Here is a 22,043-nt window from a genome sequence, read left to right on the forward strand (position 1 = left end):
GTTTATGTATTGTAAAATCACTGCATCTATAGATGTTCAACTGGAATCAATCTTTTTCGTTTAATTTTTTTTTATGTTTTGGGACAGGTGCTTTAGGGGTTACATTTTAACGTGATATTACAACCAAAACTACTGTCTTACCACTTGGTCGTCCTGGCGCTTCTGTGCACATTGTGCAGTTGAGTTTTGATCAACAGATGAAGACCTGGCGCATGCCCAGCAGAAGCGGTCAGGCAGGTAGTGACGTCACCGGCGCCATATTAAAGATTTGCTGCTGTTTTCTCCGTGTCGCTGTTGCCATCTTTCTGTTTCCAACTGGACTCAGAGAGACTAGAGAGTAGTAAACATACCTCCACAATGGAAATCGACACGCTTCTGGGAGCATTTCGAGGTACTACGGGCGCTATCTAACGGATAACGGAAAAGATTTGGTAGATTCGTTAGCTTGTGAGCTATGCTAGGGAATCAAACTAGCAGCCGATGCTAGGTGCTGATTCCACCGGGAAAAGCTTTGTGTATCTATAATAATCGATGGTGATTGTTTATTAACAGTACACAGGAAATGTATTGAAGTTGACCTTGAGGATGTACCGGGTCGGAAGTTATTATAGTGCTCTGATATCCAGGAACTGAGAGAAAGCCGGTTAGCTCTGAGCTGCTCTGATGTTAGTGTGAGGAGAGAATATACACTGCTTTAGTCGCTTATTTACAGACACAACTTATTACTTTCAGTAACTTCGTTGCATAGTCAGCAGAAAAGTTTCTCGGGCTATTATTTCCGTGACTTAACTTTGAGGAAGGTTGTAGATGACTTTGTTAAAAGAAAATCAAAGTTGATGTTGAGTTAAGTGATGTTTTCAAATTGTCATGATGATTTTGTTTATTAGATTTGTTTTAGTTTTAAATAAGACTTTGAATATACATATCTTTAAAAATCCAAAGATGAGCAATTCTAGCATCATGGATGTGACATTTGCAGTAAAAACTCAAAACCATAAAACAAACAAACAAAAAAATCTACATAGAAAGTATACATTAACATTACATTGAACATCTGGTTATATTTTCCAAAACAACTATCCACAGAGTTAAAGAATCAGAAAAAATATCCATCTGTAAATCATTTTTTATATTTTAAATGAGGAAAGAAACATGCGTTTGATGCGACAAAAAGAAGTTAGCGAGTTTTCAGTATACAATATAGTAGAAATTCTGTGAATGAAACTGCTCAACCCAAAAGAAAGAATGCTAAACAAAAGGGCAAGAGATGGCTCACTAGAACAAACATGATTTATTTTATTTGACGTTTTTGCATTTATGAGGAAAGAGCTTTGTTATGAATGTGACACTTTTCCGTTATGAATGTGACAGAGGTGAAATTGGCACTTGTGTGTGACTTTGGTTAATCAAATATAATAGTTTAAAAACACTGACAGAGTCATTTTTGATAATTTTTTACACATTGTAAAATACTTGCTTAAAACATGTAGAAACAGTTTCTTTGTTTTGGTGAAAACTATTTTTTTTCATGGCAACATTGACATTTGCATGGAATTGCTCAGATTCAGATTTTGTTTTCCATGTTAACATTGTACACACAATACTGAGGTAAAGTTGGTTTTTATATTCACACATTCTGACTTTTTTTATGATATAATTTCAGAAAAGTATAGTGAAATCAAATGAGCATCCAGTTATTATCAAAGTACAACAATGATCACAGTCAAATAAAGTCACACTTCACTTGCATGTGATTTCAGACAAAATACTCAAAGTACCATGGTATACAATGAAGGGAGTAGGCATGGGCTGGCATAAAATTCTGACCGTATGAAAACCTTGGATAAAAATATCACGGTTTCACAGTATGACAGTATTGTGATGATTATTGCTCTAAAGTATGTTCTTCTGGGTAAAAAACAATCTTTTCCCTATTGAACACAATATATTTTATTTTAAGAAACATTTAAAATATTTTGGAACAATAAAGATGTCAGTCTAAATATTGAAAATAAATCATTGACTTCTGCTTTCTTAATTAGTTTACATAAAACTTTTTTCTTTACAACTTGATGAGGCAGTTTCTTTATTTTCTTTGGATATAAAGTAAGTAAGAATAGCACATAGGATGCATATAGCAGTATGAGATGTTGAATTATAAGTGATTTTTTTCCTCAAATGTTTGCTGAATCATGTGCTGACCAGTAGCTTTTGATGTGAAAGGTATTTTTCTACTAGAGATACTGTTGCCCTAAAAAAAACCTAAACAAAATATATGAAGAGTACAGATGCAAAAACCACTAAGTGCAGTTTGAAATTTTCACTGAAAATGATTTTTTTTTTCTCAGCCTCATTTGTTTATGTTGTGTTATTTTACTTTTAAAAAACATGAAAAGGACTAATCGTTGGCCATAAAATTGAAATTTCTGAACCTACACAATTTCAGACGGCATTTAGATGTTTTTGCATCTAGTTCTAAATTCTTCAATTGTTAAAAAAAAAAAAAAACCTTAAAACCTTTGATTTTCAAAACTGCAGTAAACCTTAAAAACGTTTATCGTCCCATTCCTAATAGGGAGTTGTTACAGAGCGATTGTGCGAATATAATACCAACTTTATCTCAATATTACCACCATTATACCTGGTGCAGAAATGTAATTGTCGATATTTCATTCTATATAAACCAAATGCAATTAAAAAGGTTGTACTGATAAAATAAAATAATGTGTCAGAATTATATACCAGCAAAATTGGCAATAGGTTGAGGTAAAGTTTATATTCGCAGTTTCAGACTTTGATGTTTAATAAAATAGTTAAGCAGAATTTTAAAAAGCTAATACAGATTAATGATAATGACAATGTTATGAGCAAAACTTACATTGTGCTTAGTGTTTAGCATGCCACTTAAATATTCAGTCTTAAGTCACAAGTATGACTTGGAAAGAACATTAGCACTATTTTACTGACTGTAAACTGTGTTGTACTTTGATAATTATTCACTGGTGCTAATATGATTTCTCTATTTATAATTTGCAAAGAATACTTTTTCTGAAATGATGTTAATAAGTAAAAAATCTAAATGTGCAAATATGTAAACAAACTTTACCCCAACACGCAATAGCATTAAATAAACATTCTGCAGTACCTTCATAAAGCTGTTTTGTTTATTTGTTTGTTTAATGTAGATTTCGAGAAGAAAGGAGAAAAGGAAAGCTGCCCAATTTTGGATCAGTTTCTATCGCATGTTGCAAAAACAGGAGAGACCATGTAAGTTCTGAAGAACTCTTACACACTGATCTTGAATCAAGTGCAAGTTTATACTATTGTGAAGAGAATATTGCTACTGCTTACATTTCGATTGATCTGTGCCCACATATATACATTTTAAGTTAATTCACCCTGGAATTCTTTGATTGAAAACCACATTATGCTGTTGTAAAAAGCTTACAGTGTGTAATGTTGCTGTTTGAAAATGTAAAGTCTTAAAGATCAATATGTATAACTAATAAATTGCCTTCTAAAAACACAGAAATGTTACTGGTAATTGGATTTTCAATTCTGTAACTTATCCACACAGATACATTTAGCTTTTGTAAAGTGTCTAATTTGACCCACTCTTAAATCTGTTGACGACATAAAGTTGAGAAGAACCTTTGATTTGGTAAGACAAGACATTATAAAATAATTGTTCAATTGCTGAAACTGAGGTAGTGTTCGATTTATCAAGATTTTGATTTTAGGAGGTCATATTGCACAGCCCTAATCAGTCATGATCATAAAACAGAGCTTTGAATTACAATTGCACACATTTAGTATTTGACACACAATTCTCCCCCCACAAAAAACCCCAAAACAATTTAAATCAGAATTGTGGTATGCTCATTACATTTATCATATTATTTCAGTGCTACATATAAAAAAATATATTAAATTACTTCTTTTATATAATATTATGTGTGCATTGATATTTAGAAATAAATGATGTCTTTAGGTCATTGTTTTCCATAATTTTAATTGAAACAATATTATTAATCTACTTTTACTGTGGTATTGAGGTACTGTACTTGTGGTTTTCATGATCTGCAGTGCTTTTATTTGTTTTGGCATCATTTTTGCTAGAAGCCCTTATTTTTGACCCTGATGGACTTGCGCTTGTTAATGCTAATGTATATCAATTACACAATTGTAAAACCTACTACAAATAAACGCCCACATTTCATGGAATTTCATATTCTGACTGAAAAAAAAATAAGAAGTTATTCTAAAAGATGTAATTCATAATTGTTGATAAAATAACATTCTAAGGAAAAACTGAATGCAGATTCAGACTTTGATTAATGTAAATGAAGGTTCTAGAAACTAACAATGTAAGTTCCAGAACATGTTAAATAAATTTTATCTAAAGATATGATGTTTAAAGCAATGGTGTTTTCTTTTAATAGCAAATGTCTTGCATATCATATAGTTAAGCTGCTAGTTGCTGTGGTATTGATGTACTTAAATTTTGTAGAGCAGTTACTACACTGCTTACTCAAAATTAAATTGTAATTAGTTTGCAGACACAAGTGTTTAAAGCAACTTACTGTCACTACATACTATCGACTACAGCAGCATTGCCAGTATTTAAAGTGCCCTACTCACGCTACTACTGCACTCGGTTAACCATGCAACCATAGTGCATCAGTGTGAAGCAACAGTAACTTATGCCTTAACCATACGTTCCTTACATACAGTTTGCAAGCAACAACAGTCTATTCACCTTATTCTCCGCCGACGAGTGGGCGCTGCCATTTGAATCTTTTTGGCTTGAGACTTCCGGTCTCATTCACTTCCATTCATTTTTTGACCTTAAAAACTGCTCATTACGCTGCTTGATGTTGCAATTTGATATTTTCTTATTATATTATTCTACTTGGTCTGTATAGTCCTGCAAACATTTGTTTGTAGAGCAAGTAGTTTGACCGTTTTCTGCCGTTTATTATTCCTAGTCATTTCTCCCATAGGCGACTGAATCGGAAGTTCTAAGACAATCGCGAAAACAGGCGCACTTCCGCATTTTAGAATAAGGTCAATACCAGGGGTGGCCAACCCTGTTCCTGGAGAACCACCTTCCTGCGGATTTCAGTTGCTACCCATATCAAACACACCTGAACCAATTAAATAGGACCTGAACACCACGTGATAATTACATTCAGGTGTGTTTGATATGGGTTGCAACTGAAATCTGCAGGAAGGTGGCTCTCCAGGAACAGGATTGGCCACCCCTGGTCTATACAGATAAAAAGTTTTCTTTTTTAGAAGTTAAAATCTTTTTTGGGGAAAAAGAGTTTTTACCTACTCATTGTTTCTGCCACATTCATTCCTCCATGGTGGGGCGCCACACTAAAATTGATTTACGCCATGGATACATTTCAGCTTCTCCTTTAAAACCTTGAGTTGTTGCTGTTTTTTATGGCGGGTTATAATCGCACCAAAACTTATTAAAATGTAAGTGAATTATAACAGAGGGAACTTTTCTGTAATCGTAGTAGTGCTGTGTGTTATTTGGTTAACTCTTTAAGGTTGCATGCTGACTGACTGACAGGATTGTGCGATGGATGAGGCCAGTAAACACAATGTAGCCTCCATAATTATACTTTATATATAAATTAGAGCTGCATGATTCTGGCTAAGATGAGAATCGCAATATTTTTTTGTTTGCTTAAAATGAAGATCACAATTTTCTCATGATTCTGTAGATGTAAAATAAAGGTTGAGATCAGTGGGCTAATATTATTGTTATTTCTCAAACATGGTAAAACAACAACAATAATAATATTACCCCTATGTGTAGGTCATCTGTTAAAATGATAAATATTGCATAGACTTGGAATAGTGGACTTGAACAGACTTTAAATTTGTCCAGGTCATTAATGCACAGTAAAGTGATGACTTCAGAGTTATGAATAGTTATATTCTGATGTTTAATTATTATGTTTGAGACATGTGCTTGTAATCTGTCCTTGACGACATTATTAGACCATTTATTCAGGGGTAAAGTCAGAGATTTGTCATTATCAAATTTCCTCTTGCCTTATATTCAACATTATATAGGCTAGAGTAGTTATATAGACACTGTAAACATTTGTTCTTATGCACAACACTCTGCGTTCGATATGAAAGAAAAATATTAAATGCTTGTCGCAATCATAACTGTAAAATGCGATATGATTATGTAAATGATGTGCTCGCTTTCGGTTTCATTTTCACTGCTAAATGCGGTTCATACTTCCTGCACGGCTCCGAAACGATCACTCTGTTCCACAAAGTGAATGTTATTTACAACTTTATTACATGTTATCCACAGCCTGTGCAGGTTCTGTTCACTAAAGCAGACTTCATTCACAGGCGCACACCCACCCTCTGTGGTAACAGCTCGCGGTCTGCTCACGTCACGTGTGATTTAGCGGATGTGAATAAATCATTACATTAAGACAGAAATGACATTTTTGGCTGAATTATACTTTATAAATACAGTATGTGACCCTTTTAACACCATTTTGGAGGTGTCCACGTTGTTGAGCAATGTTTGTAAACTACGTGAAGATTTGTGCAGAAGTATCTTGAAATTTATTTTGCCCAATTTGTGATGTTTATCTTATTAAAACTGTTTGTTACTGCGCCTCTAGGATTCAGTGGTCTCAGTTTAAAAGCTACTTCCTCTTCAAACTTGAAAAAGTGATGGATGATTTTAAAGCCTCATGTCCAGAGCAACGGGGACCTGCAAATCCAAATGTTGAGTACATTCCCTTTGAAGAGATGAAGCAGAGGATTCTCAAAATCGTCAATGGGTACAACGGGTAAGAGATGACAAACATATTCCACAGGTGTTTAGTTCCCGTGTGAAAATATTTCATAATAAAGTTACTTTTTTTTAGGATTCCTTTCACTATTCAACGGCTATGTGAGCTGCTTACTGAGCCAAAAAGAAACTACGCAGGAACAGACAAGTTCCTCAGGGGTGTGGAGAAGGTATGTTGATAGTTTCTTTAATAGATTTAATTTGTGCCTAATGCAGATTTACTTTAAGGGATGGCTCTCCCTATTACATGATAGTTTTGTTATCATTTACTCACCCTCCACTTGTATCAAACTTGTATGAGTTATTTTGTTGTTATTTTGGATTTTTTAGGGCTGATAAATTGATGTCTTGAGTTTTGTGGATCAATTCTGCAAATTATTTTTTATTTATTTTATTTTTAATAATTTTTATTTATTCTATTCTTTAATATTATTATTTATTTATTATTATTTTTTAATTAAAATTATTATAATTGTTTTTGGAATGGATCATGATTATCTCTGGAATCGATTCCGAGCTTGGTTTTTAACAGCAGATGGCGTTTTATGCTAGTTCTTAATCCTTCACTCAAATGCTCACAAGGAAAATAGCACTCGGCCTCTCTTGCGCATACTCTGTCTCTGCTTTTGTCCACTCCGGTGCCTCAAAGGTAAAAACTAAGCTCAGAATGTGTTCAAAGAGAGCTATAACTCTTTTAATTCATCTCAGAATCAACACAGAATTGATTCTCAAATCGCAGTGCATTATTTTTTTTTGTCCCAGCTCACAAACTACATTTAGTTGTTCACAAATAATGTTATTGTTTCTAATATTCAGAGTAAGGGCTTAATCACAATAAAACGTTTACATGTCAGAAGCAAGGCCATTTATATAATCACATTTGTATGCCATTTCCATTATTGCATTGTTCTATTGTTCTCTAACACCAATTCACATGAGGCTTCAGCGTCAACTCTTGAAGGAGGGAGTGTGTGATGTTGTGGCTGACACGATCATCATATCAGCGTCAGCCAATGAAATTAGTCCGCAATCAGCTACTGTCTTGGCTGGGGTATTTGCAGTGGCTGATGCTTCCGTTTGCAGTTAAAAAGTTGAGAAATTACCAACTTCTGCAGCAAGCAACGCCACTGAAGCAGTGCAGATGGATCCACAATTTAGTACGGCACCGCTTGATGTCACACAGTCAAAGTGATTGTGAAGCGTTGACGCTCTCTGTGAATCAGGTGTAAGAATTGTGGTTCTTTTTCTTACTTCTTTTAATTTACTCATTCACTTTTCTTCTGTATAGTCCCTGATTTATCTGGGGTCATCACAACAGATTAAACGATTGGCATTTACTCTGGCACATGTTTTATGCGGCGGATGGCCTTTCAGCTTTAATCCAGCTCTTGGAAACACCCATACACAAACCAGCAACCTTCTTACCACTGAGCCACTGTGCCCCCTTTCACTTTATTTATTTCCATCTGATGCAAAACACTTTTGCATGGTTGAATTTTGTACCATAGAAATCCCAAGCTGGGGTACTGTGCGCCATTTTGAAATGAGGGAGCAGAGGTTGGTGCTAAGGAGTTGTTGAACAGAATTCAGGAATTAAAAGTGAAGAGGAAGTTTCAGAATGTCACGGATATCATTCATAGAGCTGTGTGAACTTGTTGTTCACCCAATGTCCACCAGAGTTTTCCATTGGAACAGTGAACAGATTTGAAATCACCTTTTGTACGTCAAATCAACCGCGCTCATCCAACTTTAAAAACAATGGCTTGCTAAATAAATATGAAAAAAGATTACATAATTTACATAAAAAGTATAAAAGGACTCAAAGGCAGGTGTGAGGGACACTTGGAAATAACACTATTAAGGTAGTTTATGTGCCTGAATACTTGGATTAAAATGCGTACACCCCCTTTGTTAATATTATTATTCTTACTGCAATTATGAGCTTGCATTATTTCTGCCAAATGATTGTGTTTACCTCAGGTAAAGTTAAATCGCAATATTGCCAATTATAATTGCATTAAGATGGTACATTAACATACTCTGTTAATTATTTACTTCCATAGTAATTTTGTTCCTGTAATTCAGTGATTACTTACCAAACATTTTTTTTAATCAACATGGTTGAGGGTGAGTACATTTGTAAAATGTCTGGATGTACAATGTCTTCAGTTTTGTTCTCTGTTGGTTTTAAATAATTTTTGTTTTTTTATTTACAGAATGTAATGGTGGTCAGTTGTGTGTATCCTACCTCAGAGTGAGTGAACCTTTCTTTGTTGTATTTTCCGGTTTATTGAGTGGGATTTCAATATCAGCTTTCGTCCAACCATTCTGATTTCCTTAATTCTACCATTCATCATTTTTTACAGGAAAAAAGGGTCAAGTTGTGTGAACCGAATGAATGGTGTCATGTTTCCTGGCAACACTTCAGCTTTTCCAGATAGGTGAGTTTATCACTTGAACCACCACTGTGGAGAACTTTAATAATAGCCTCATGGGTCACTGATTTCAGTAATTCAGTTTGAAATGTTAGTAATTGCTGTAAAGAGATGAATCTTAATTTACTGTCCGATGGCATGATGTCTGTGACAGAAATGTGAATGGTCCGGGAACACCAAGGCCACTGAATAGACCAAAACACTCCTTATCCAGCAATGTAGCTACAAACGGCCTTCCTGACAGCACAGAAAGCAAAGAACAAGCATCTGAGCAATCAGAGAGGACGGTCAAGTAAGTTTGAAATACCAGTGCATGCATGTGACACTCTTGTTCAAACCAGTTAAAAGAATATACATTGGGAAATACACTCACCGGCCACTTTATTAGGTCCACCTGTCCACCTGCTCGGTGACGCAAATTTCTAATCAGCCAATCACAATGACAGCAACGTAATGCATTTAGGCATGTTGACATGGTCAAGATGATCTGCTGCAGTTCAAATTAAGCATCAGAAGCCGAAAAAAGGTGATTTAAGTGACTGAACGTAAATTAGTTGTTGGTGCCAGACTGGCTGTATTTTAGAAACTGATGATCTACTGGGATTTTAACACACAACTATCTCTAGGGTTTACAGAGAATGATCTGAAAAAGAGGAAATATCCAGTGAGTGGCAATTCTGTGGTCGCAAATGCCTTGTTGATGCCTGAGATTAGAGGAGCATGGACAGACTGGTTCAAGCTGATAGAAAGGCAACAGTTACTGAAATAACCACTTGTTACAATTGAGGTATGCAAAAGAGCCTCTCTAAACACACAACACGTCGAACCTCGAGGCGGATGGGCTACAGCAGCAGAAGACCACACCGGGTGCCACTCCTGTCAGCTAAGATCAGGAAACTGAGGCTACAATTGGCACAGGCTCACCAAAATTGGACACTAAAAGATTGAAAAAATGTTGCCTGATCTGATGAGTCTCGATTTCTGCTGCAACATTCGGATGGTAGGGTCAGAATTTTGTGTCAACAACTTGAAACTATGGATCCATCCTGCTTTGTATCAACGATTCAGGCCGGTGTTAGTGGTGGTGTAATGGTGTGGGGGATATTTTCCTGGCACGCTTTGGGCCCATTAGTACCAATTGAGCATCATGTCAATGCAACCGTCTACCTGACTATTGTTGCTGACCATGTACATTCCTTTAAGACCACTGTGTACCCACCTTCTGATAGCTACTTTCAGCAGAATAACATGCCATGTCATAAAGCGCAAATCATCTTAGACTGGTACCTTGAACATGACCATGAGTTCACTGTTCTCAAATGGCCTCCACAGTCACCAGATCTCAATCCAATAGAGCACCTTTGAGATATGGTGGAAGATAAACATCATGGATGTGCAGCCGACAAATCTGTGGCAACTGTGTTGCCATCATGTCACTATGAACCAAAGTCTCTGAGAAATATTTCCAGTACCTTGTTGATCTATGCCACAAAGGATTAGTTCTGGAGGCAAAGGGGTTCAACCCGGTACTAGTTAGGTACCGAATAATGTGGCCGGTGTGTGTATATCGGGAGATTTGCTGAATGCAGTTTTACTGGGGGTTGTAACAGTGTTTCTGCAGTTTTTTTTTGTTTTTTTTTATTATTATTATTTTTTTTTAAAGATTTAGGAATGATCCCGTTCACTCGTGCTTGACTGCTGTTTCAACCAATGCAATGATCTTTTATGTCTATCAAAGAGCATTAAAACAGTGTTGTTGTTTGTAAATTCCTATTAAAATTAACAGAATTGGGAAGAATTTATTTTTAATTGAAAGTAACAAAACAAATCTGGCGATTATTGGAATGGATGTGTGCTAAAAAGGACTGGTCAAAGTTTATTCATGCATCAACTACAATGGCATAGGCCAGGGGTGGCCAACCCTGTTCCTGGAGAGCCACCTTCCTGCAGATTTCAGTTGCTACCCATATCAAACACACCTGAACCAATTAATTGGGACCTGAACACCAAGTGATAATTACAGGCAGGTGTGTTTGATATGGGTTGCATCTGAAATCTGCAGGAAAGTGGCTCTCCAGGAACAGGGTTGGCCACCCCTGGCGTAGGCGGTAAGCTTTGGAATTCTAAAATCTCTTTCAAATGTTAAATTTTGTACAAAGTTCAAGGCAGTGCTGTTTTTGTTTGGTAAATGTGCCAGATAAAAGTTTCAAATAATGTACAAAGTTATCCTTGTGTATATAAATCAAGAATCAATCAAAATCGCTTCAAGGATATTTTAGGTGTCGGTGCTCTTGTGCTCTTTGGGTAAGAGATCCATAAAAATACACAAAGAATCCTTCACAAAATCAAGTACAAGTCACTTTAAGGAGGTGAAAAACTTAAAAAGCCTTTATTGACATGGCTATTGTTAAAAAAAAAAACATCACTCGCCTTCATTAGGGTGTACAGTTATTTTTTTGTTTAGTAGTACATGCAATATTTAAAGACCCATTAGAAAACCAAAAGTATATTTTGTTATATCTTCGATTATGTTGTGTTTATATATGCACACAAGTCAGAATTATTAGCCCCCCCTTAAATTTATTTATTTCTAACATTTCCAAAATGATGGTTAACAGAGCAAGGATAATTTCACAGTATGTTTGATAATATTGTTGGGAAAGAAAAACAGGGAGGCTAATAATTCAGGGGGGCTAGTAATTCTGACTTCAACTGTATATGTATAAAAATGAACCCTAAACATCATGAATAATTTTTGTTTAGGTTATTATTTTAAATTATCATCATATTAACCTAGAACAGTTCAAGTCATATGTTGAAGTTTTCATTGTGTGTGTGTGTGTGTGTGTGTATAATATGAAGTTTATAATGGCATAAATCTTTATATAAAGTTCTGAACTTTTTTTTTTGCTTTAGCGAGTCTTCGGCATCAGAAGCACAAGGTCACAGTGGTGCAGTGAAGAGTAAACATCGTGACGACGAAGATGCTACACATGCAGAGACACATGAAGCAAAGAGGCTTAAGTTTGACAAGGAGGAAGAGGAGGAGGAGGATGATGAGGAAGAAGATGAAGATGGGGATGAAATAAAGAAAGAGCTTGATGAACCGCACTCACCCTGCACATCAGTAGCTGAGAGCTCATCAGACGTACCGCAGTCTTCAACAGACGTCACTGCTGAGGTGAAGGATGAAGACCAAGGTATGTCTTATTTACGGTTTTAAATCTTAACCTGTTTCTACCTGCTATTAACACATGTTTTTAATCATTCCATCACAATTAATCAGCCAGGATCCATCAATGTTTAATAAACATTGAGTTTAATAAACATTGATTTAAGTAGTACCAGCCTAGTACCTATTGATTTCTGTGATGAATTAAAGAAATTAATGAATCAAAGCTAATGCTGTTTACCTAATCAAATCACAATATTGATTGTTGTCTATGAATAGCAAACCAGGAGAGACTTTTTAAATATAAGATCTGGACTTTCGGAGTCTGAGAACTTTGGAAGCACTGAAAGGAAAATTCTGGATGCACTTGGCCAAAAATGAAAATTTTTTTTAAATAGGGATGCTCCGAACGGTCGACCGAAGATCTGAACAACACATTATGATAAAACAACTCGAGGATAACATACAAAAACTTAAAAATAATACCAACAGTAAGAAAATATAAAAAAAAAAGTAAATAAAAAAATAAAAAAATAAATAAAATAGAGAGTTACTATAGAGTATAATTATTTACATACGATATCAAAAGTAATTTACTGTTTGACCTTGATGTTTTATTTAAGTTCTATTCCGCTGTTCAGTCGTATGAAAATGTTAGATATAAAAAAAAATGCCCAACCCAACCGTCATTGGTGGATGAGCAAAGAATGAGATTGTACAAATTTATTTATTAAATTAGCCAATAATCAAAAAGTTACGAATTGCCATGAGATGGTCTTGTCTTCAGGCTCCAGCTTTGTTTTATGTTGATCGTATTAAAACAGAGAAAACAATCTGAAGTTGCTGTTTTTAAGTTATATTTACCTTCATTTTAACAGTCCGGCCCACTTGGGAATAGATTTTCTCCCATGTGGCCCCTGTGCTAAAATGAGTTTGACACCCCTGTTCTGAGCAATAAGTTTGTTAGGTTAAATGAATTGAGCAGTAAAGATATCACAAGAGCAAATCCCTCCTTCTCTCTCTCTCAGTAGCCGCGTTTCCACTATCGCGCCTAAAGCGAGCGAGCCAAGGCCAGTGGGGTTTCCACTGTCACTTCCGGGGCCTAATCGGGCCAAAGCGGGGCTTTCTTGGGGCCAGCGGCCGGCCTTTTAATAAAGTAGTTTTAATTTATAGTGATGTTTTTTGCTGCGTCCTCCTTTATGTTTCAATAACACATAATAATCTTTACACCATATTAAAGACACAGCAGACAGTAAAGGTTTTCGAGAGTTTTTGTCAAATTTAAAATGTTTGTTTTTGCGCGTTTACATGTCTGTATGTGTGTGTGAGACCGGGCAAAAGCGCTCCTTCACAGCTCTGTTATGCCGCGAGCGGATTTTTTCTTTATTTATTTTGGAGATAATACACAATATAAATACAACAGAAAGACATAAAACTTAACAAATTATGTGCCCACTATCGTAGACTTTAAACAATATATTGTCATATCTTGATAAAACAGCCTTAGCTATATTGAAATATAATTTAAAGAATAAAATATCGGATATATATAAAACCACATTAAATAAATTAACCAATATAAAATAAACAAAATCTAGCTATAACAATGTAGGTAGCCTATATACAATACATAAATCAAACCGTTTTAAAGCCACATATAGCCTAACTTTCATTTTACAAAGACCTGTCTGAAAAAAAAAAAGATTTTCGATATTTTCTAAAAACTAAACACCGAAGAATGTTTGAAATATTTATATAAAGTAAATATTTATATAAGATAATATTTATAAAGTATTTGGATATGATGATATTAATCAAATCGCGCAACAAGAGCATTATTTCGGTGAGTGAAAGCAGAATCCTTTACCTTTTTTTCTGTCACTCAGTCCTGCGCAGCGCTCGCTGCTTTAAACGCATCGGGGGAAAGTCCAAACACAAAATGTGTTCTATATCCTCAAACAACTGTTTATGTTTTTATATGACGTGGTTAAATTTATAAATGAAACTTTAAATGAAGAGCTTTAGTGAATAGCTGCCGAGCGCAACAAATATGGCTATATTTTATTAGGCTACTCGCTCTTGTGCTGAAAACTTAACACGACTTCTATCAAAACGAGGATGTTATAAAATACATGCCATATCGAGTTATAAAGGAGAATTTCTATGGCTTTATATTATGGATGTGTGCGCTCACTGTGATAGGTCCCTGCGCTAATGGCGAGAGCACTCTATGCACAATGCCAACAGTTGGTCGGCGAGTAAACAATAAATGTAATGAATGGAAATACACAGGTCTGTGCGTATAGACATTTCATGTACTGCTGTACAGTAATGTGTCGTTTGTTTGTTTCGGTTGTCTTCATTTTAATGGTTTCGTTTCGTGATGATTCTATGGTCTGCTTTATCTGCCTGTCCTCATTCCCGCTGAAGTGGGTGGGTTGTGTGACGTTTGATTCGGGGACGTTCTGTGGGCGGTGTTTGCGTGACGTGCTGTGAGCTACTAGCCCGACAGTGGAAACGCGACATGATTTCAGCCTCATTTCTCAACCTCCCGGGCTATTGGCCCGGCCCGGCCCAATTAAAGCCCTGGCTCGCACTGGCCCGATAGTGAAAATGCGGCTAGTGAGAGATCTGCTGTCAGTAGTTGGAAACGAGCAAAATATTTGGATGGTCTTGCATGTTCTTAGGCTTTTTTATAACAACTGAAAGTTCTGTGTTTTTGACAATATTGCAAGTTCACTAAAAGATGATTAAATTATTAAAAAATAAATAAATTATAATTTTTTTTCATGAATAGTTAATAATATGACTTCTTAATAAACAGTAGTTTATAAGCCTATTTCATTTTAGTAAAATAGTAATGGATTTATTGGTGTGCATTTTAACTTCTGATGGATCAAATTTGTGCTTCAAACTTTTTTTTTTTATTAAGACATGTTGAATTCTTTTTTAATCCTTTGCAAATATTTCTAAATTGCATTGTTTAAAATTTTTCTTCTCAATTGTTATACCATACATTATTTTCTGTAAAACTGCTTCTGGCCATGACATGTCCACACTAAATGGTTAAAAGAGATGTGTTTAAGATATTATATGCAGCATCCCTAATTTATTTTCTTAAGTGAAGAGGGTCTCCACTTAAGTCCCATACTATGGGGAAAATGTGCATAATGCAATATAAAACTTGTATCATTAGAATTGGGTACTGTGTATCGACCGATCACCGTGACAAAGAATTGGTACTCTGTATTGGCTGCAAAAATCCTGATCGGAGCATCCCTATTTATTTCATTTAATAATATAAATTTTCAAGAATTTTTAAGTTTGAGATAAAAATACACACAACTTAATAAAGGTTAAACAGAGTAAACAGAGGCATTTCCAGAGCTATTCTGAAAGAGACCCTTCATTTACCACATTTTTCCCTTTTGAAAAGTTGTCTTTCTGACTAGCTGTCAAAATGAAAGTTTGGTTTTTAATTTACATTTTTATTTAACTTGGTACAATAGGTAAAACATTTCATAGGGTTCCTAAAATGTTATTTTTGATTTTTCATAAATAGTTACATTTAAAAAGGTTAATGATTTTAATCTAATACATGCCTTTTAACTATTGAAATTGTTTGTTAAAATTGAGGCCAGGAAATAATCAACAGTTGTAGTTGTCTGTGGTTGTCAGTGTCTACACCAGGGCTTCTCAAAGTTTGGACACTGGTCTTCAACTGTGCATAAGGGATTAAATTTGGATTTACTACCTTTAATAAAAATGTGTTATATTATTAGCTTTTTTAATGTCTTTTTTTTTTTATTGTCCAAAATGAAACAGAGTGAAAACATTTAGTGCGTGATGCTGTTTTGTCATGAAATACAGTCAGCGTATGACATTTGCCATAATCCGACGACACTCTTCATTGTATTGTGTAGATGGTTGAGGATGTCAGTTTCCAGAAAAGAAAGGTTAGGATAGAAGTGTGCCTTAATTTTGCTCCAATTCAGCACAAAACTGTCCTGTTTGATTGATTATTAGATAGTTGAAGATAGTTTGAAAGCTGAAAATGAAAGTGTCCTCCACATGTGGTCAGGGCCGGATTAAGAACACATTGGATCCTGGGGCTATAGCAAATCCAAGGGTCCCCGTTTAATTTTTTTTACCTCACAAAAGAGGTACCTGCAAAAATAATCAAAACCAAGACATTTGCAATGCTTCCTAAATTAGTGCTTTATAATAAATACTTTAAATAGGGGTTTACCTTTTAAAAAGTTTCTTTAGAACTTTAGCTGACCATAAATCCCTAATGATGGTATATCTTTAAATTCCATGCTTCTAATATGCAAAATATTGTGGTCTTCTGAGTTACAGAAGGCTAGCATCCTTATTTTTATTTATTTATTTTTTTTGCAGCAGATAAATTGTCTGATGAAAGCCAGCGCCAATATTTCATTGCCCCTTTTATAAAAATGACAGTAATATTATGGAGCAAAGTAAACATTCATAAAAAAGTTTGCTTTTTAACTGGTTCAGTTAGACATACTGTAAAGCATAACAGAGTGTATTTACTTGAGATAGGTACTCCGTAACGATGGACATTGCTTGTGTAGGCAATTTGATGTGTTCGCACACTCTCTCGGTTTATATTGTGATGGAAGGATTGTGCGAGCGCATGTCGTTTTTTTTTTTTTTTTTTTTGTCAAGCTGTAACCGCTATGCAACCGAGACAGCACTTCATTTTTAAGTTAATTCAGCATTGTCCCAGCTATCTACTATCTCAGCTTCTGTTACTACATGTACAAGTTAATCCAGGGGTGTCCAAACTCGCTCCTGGAGGGCTGGTGTCCTGCAGATTTTAGCTCCAACTTGTCTCAACACACCTCCAAGGATGTTTCTAGAAAGCCTAGTAAGAGCTTGATTAGCTAGCTCAGGTGGTTCTGATTGGGGTTGTAACTAAACTGCAGGACACCAGCCCTCCAGGACCGAGTTTGGACATGCCTGCGTTAATCAGTATGATAAAGATGGTTTGAATTGTACTTTTTGTTATACAACAAGCTTGGTTAGCCTGTCTTTGACTGGACTGTAATAAGAGACTGTCCTGGGAAAACTGGGACATCTGATCACCCTTATTTGTGACTAAAACAAGGCTATTTAATATTCTGATTGGGCTATAGCCACTCTGAGCTCCAGTTTAGCAGTTTGTCAAGTGTTTTCCAAAAGGAATACTTTACATTATCGACGAGAGAAAGCATAACGCAAAGAGGTGTTTCCAGTGTCATAGCGCAAATTAATTCTTTAGCCAATCAAAAGCCCCTTTCTTCTGTGGGCCCTGGGGCTTCAGCCCCACCTAGCCCTTATGTTAATCCGGGCTTGCATGTGATCAGATGAATTCAAAACAATCATATTCCAGGCATAAATAGATATTTAGAGTACATTGGCATCTAAATGCATAGCTTTTAACATCCTCTATAGATGCAGACTGTGAATGTCAGATCAGTCTTAATCAAACATTTGGATATTTGCCATTTACTGAAGGTCTTTACCTTAAGAGTGCCTTGTTCTGTTCTCTGAGTTTGTAAACCACTTGCTAATGCTATGCATTGTTGTTGAACTATTATCGTACAAAATGGTCTTCGCCAGTTTTCACATTTGGTGATTGTTTTGGTCTTAACCCTTTGAAGGGTCTTTAATATTGCATTATGTGGCTGAGATCCACAATGCATTTGTATTATGAACACGAGTGTCACAGTAAGCACTAGCAGCAGCTGTTTACCTCTGTATCTAGGTAACCATTGAGGACAACATTCCAAAAATGGAAAGTGCTGTTGGTTCATTTTTTTCACTTGTGTTTTTGTAAGCGACACTAAATCTTAACATGTACTGCAAAAGCAATTTCTTCAGACATGGCCAGCAGTGAAAAATGCATTATACTGTAATGGGCTTCCACATAATAAAGCAGATTACTTTTATGGAATTTGCCAACTGTACTGGAGTTCACATTAAATCCCATTTTGAAGGTTTGGTGCACAGGCGCATTTAGGAAATGAATGTCTCATCCCTCTCTGCCTGTCGCTCTGTTCTTGAAATGGGATGTTTAATGTCTTTATAAAGGCTATATAGTCAGGCACATACCAATTCATTCTTTATCATTACTGTATTAAGCATTTTACAATCTAAGAAATGTTTTAAAACCTAGAAATGTGGAAAGGTTTAGCGCTATGCTAACCATCTCCCAGCCCCCGCAATATAACAAATGCTAAAAAACCTGGCCACAAACAAACAATTGTGTATACTGTTTTCCAAGTTACAAATAATCTGACAGATCACTTTAAGGAGAGTAAACTTAAAAGTTGTTTGCAGGTGATACATAACCAACACAAATCTTTAAGTATCTATAAATCCAAATATACATTAAAAATACATTCATTGAATGTATTAAATTAAATGGTCTTTTTTGACCCCCAATTAAGAACCATAGGGTTAAAATCCATCATTAATAAATTTGCAGCAAATCAGCATATTTGTGAAGGATTTCTGTATAGGCTAATAATGCTTTAAGTTCAGATGTGCCAGACAGAAATAATATGCATTTTTCAATATAATAAAATGGAAAAGTCATTTTAATAGTGTTGAGATTTTAATACAATTAAAAACTTTGTATTTTGATTAAATGAATGCAGCCTAAAGAGAGCCTTAAAGAAACGCTACACCTTTTTTTTTTTTTTTTTTTTTTTTTTACAAAGCACCCAGAGCTAAACAGTTGAGTTTTAATCCATTCAGCCCATTTTGGATTTGGCTGGAGCACATCTGTTAGGAGCACAAATTATTGAATCTGATTAGATCATTAGCATACTGCTGGAATTAAAAAAATATATTTCTTATTTAAAGCTTGACCTTTTTTGTAGTTACGTCATGTACTATATGAGGCAGTGTTTCCCACAGGTTTGAAATATACTTGTGGAGGTAGCTGGATTAAAACTGAGCTTTACCCATGGCACATGGTTGCCTTCATGCAACAAAACAAGTTATTTTTAACAACATTTTTATTAATTATGACACTGTTACACACTGTTTCTTGTCAATAGGTTGAAGTAAAAAAAAAAGTAATCCACTATTTGTCCTTTTTAATTTATTCAGGAGCCATGTGCACCCACTGACAGGTCAAATCTACTGCTGCCATGCAACTGAGAAATATATGACTAAGGAATAAAAACAGACCGTATCTCTAAAAAGTATAATAATTACAAGAATAAAAGATTTTTTAAATAATGCAAATCAGTTAATGAACCGGTTAATTAACCAACGGTGTACAAATAATTGGCAGCAAGTTTAAATGTAATATCATCCTCGATGGGCTTATCGAAAAGTTTATCTGAGTCGTTTAGTATAAAGAGTGAATTATTTGATGTTTCTCTCGCACTTGCAGCTGTGCACTTGTTGTCAGCTGCGAAGCCAAGAGAAAGTAAATCAGGCTTTAAATAAAAACATAATGCAAAAACGAATACAATCAACGAAGACTTTAGAAAGCAAAACCAAAAGCTGATTCACGGACATTTTAGGAAATTTAAAAACCCTGGATAAATGTACAAATCCCAAAAAAGGAGCATCTCTGCAGAGTACGTGAGATTGTCTGTAGAAGTCTTAACCGTTCTCGCACGTACACAACGAGATGTAGGAAACGTGTAGGATGAAAAAAGATTTTTCCACTGGTTAATCAATCGTGTATGTTTGACTATGTTTGAACTTTGCTGCTGTACCAGGTGCAATGATATTAGTCTGAACTATTACCTAGCAGGGGAATATTTTCAGATTTAACTTCGAGTAAAATGCTAAGGGTGTAATCAGATTCAATCAGTAATGCTAAGCTAAAAGTGCTCCCACCAGACCCTGAGATCGGCTGAATGGATGTAAAAATGGTTATACTCGACTGATTAACTCGCTTGGCTAGTAAAATTTCCAAAAAAAGGTGGAGTGTTGCTTCAGGCAAGCATAAGATACTTCCTTTAAAAAGATACAAAAATGATTTCAAACTTTGCATATCAGTATTTTCTAAGCATATCTTACAATACATTTTGCTCCTCTCTACAGAGCCCTCTAGTACACAGTCAGAGGTCGTAGAAAATGGGGTTGACAGATCTACTTCAGAAGATTCACCCGACCCTTCCCACAACAAGGCAACCGGCAGTGAATCGGACCCTAAAGAGCAGCAAGCGGAGGAGGAGGAGGAGGAAGAGGAGAGCGCAGAGGCTCAGGAAACAGAGGAGACAAATGACCCAGTCAGCAGTAGCAGCAATAACAGCAGTGACGAGGGAGTGTCCAGTGCAGAGACTCCATCCGCATCTCCCAGCAGTTCCACAGAGCTGCCAGCAGAGGGCAGTGTCACCGCAGAAATCACTTCAGACAGCTCAGAGACTGCAGACGACAACATGGAGCAAGACTGAAGTGTGGCCACACGCTGTTGATTTTTACACTCTACTGTACAAACCCCCCCACAAATCACTTATCCTGCAAATTTAGCAGATCCTTTATAGACCAGGAGAAGAGGGCATTTTGGTGACGCCCCTAAAGAGCTCTCGAGACACATCTCCTCCTTTTGAGCCTCCTTTGGGCTTTCTGTTAATATGGGTTCTTCTCTGAAGAACCACTTGAAAAACTGGAAGCTCACTTTTCTGATGGCTTAGCAGAGCGTTTGCCATTGAATAACACAAGTCCTTGTGTCCATGGCGGTTTTCTGTAATCCTACTCTAATCATGGGTGTCCATCAAAATCATGTCTCTCGCCTGCTTTTCTAGGCGTGAAAACGTGGCACATCTTTGGTTTGTGTGAACATACGTTTGAAGGGTAAGGGGCGTATGTGCACTTCCTTTTAGTTTTGTCCAGTCAACAAATGATCTCAGGATTCCCGTTGAATGGCAGACCGGTGTCTAAACATTCCAGGAGAACACCCACTTTTGCCCTTATTGCCTTCTGCATTCATCTGGTGGATTGTAGCACAAAGTGCTCAATAGCAAAATTTAGACCGATTTCCTTTCTTTGCTAATTGTTTCTCTTTTATTTTTAGCTCCTTTGATTTTAACTGCCTTCCCAGCATAGCACCGAAATGTATTAATCCACTGATGCTGGTAAATAGATTCTAAAATGGACTAATGTGATTTTCCATGCACTAGATACTTGAGTGCTGTTGGTTGCAATGTGTAACTTAATATAGTGAGCCTGTTTTTTCAACCGACATAATGTGCTTAACCACTATTGAGCCATTCTTATTTGTTATGAGCTTTTTCATTTTCTTTCATAAAACGACGGCAAACAGTTGTATACAATTGAAATGAACAACACTGTCAACAGCAACATCTCTTAAACTGTACTTTTCATGCTTCCTACAGACATGTGTAGAGGCTGTCCCACCCATACCTATTTCCACAGCTCCTTTTTGATATGTAGAATTTTTAAATTAGATTTTTGTAGATTATTATAAGTGTTCACTGCTTTTGTGAAAAAGTGAAATTGTATGATCTCCATGTGAACTGAATGCTTGGGCTTTCAACAGTATTTCTGAAGAGCAATAAATGTTCACATTAAAAGCGGTGATATGATTAATCTGTGGCAA

At 35.8% G+C, this 22,043-nt stretch overlaps 2 protein-coding genes across 2 annotated transcripts in view; one reads left to right on the forward strand and one right to left on the reverse strand.

The window, feature by feature from the left end:
- The window catches only part of rybpa (RING1 and YY1 binding protein a), a 43,167-nt gene extending 42,494 nt beyond the window's left edge, over positions 1 to 673 (reverse strand). The window contains 1 exon segment of the mRNA NM_001444061.1: positions 142 to 673. The gene's annotated coding sequence lies outside the window, so the exon portion shown is untranslated.
- ppp4r2a (protein phosphatase 4, regulatory subunit 2a) lies at positions 226 to 22,033 on the forward strand. The gene is given in 9 exon segments (NM_001115140.2): positions 226 to 391; positions 3,186 to 3,267; positions 6,669 to 6,839; positions 6,918 to 7,011; positions 9,058 to 9,095; positions 9,208 to 9,282; positions 9,431 to 9,568; positions 12,193 to 12,476; positions 20,525 to 22,033. Coding segments are annotated over 9 exon segments (1,269 nt in total). The 5' UTR covers positions 226 to 357; the 3' UTR covers positions 20,878 to 22,033.
- The last annotated feature ends 10 nt before the right edge of the window (positions 22,034 to 22,043 follow it).

This window comes from Danio rerio, chromosome 23 (assembly GCF_052040795.2).
Source record: "Danio rerio strain M-AB ecotype USA chromosome 23, GRCz13ab, whole genome shotgun sequence".
NCBI lineage: Eukaryota > Metazoa > Chordata > Actinopteri > Cypriniformes > Danionidae > Danio > Danio rerio.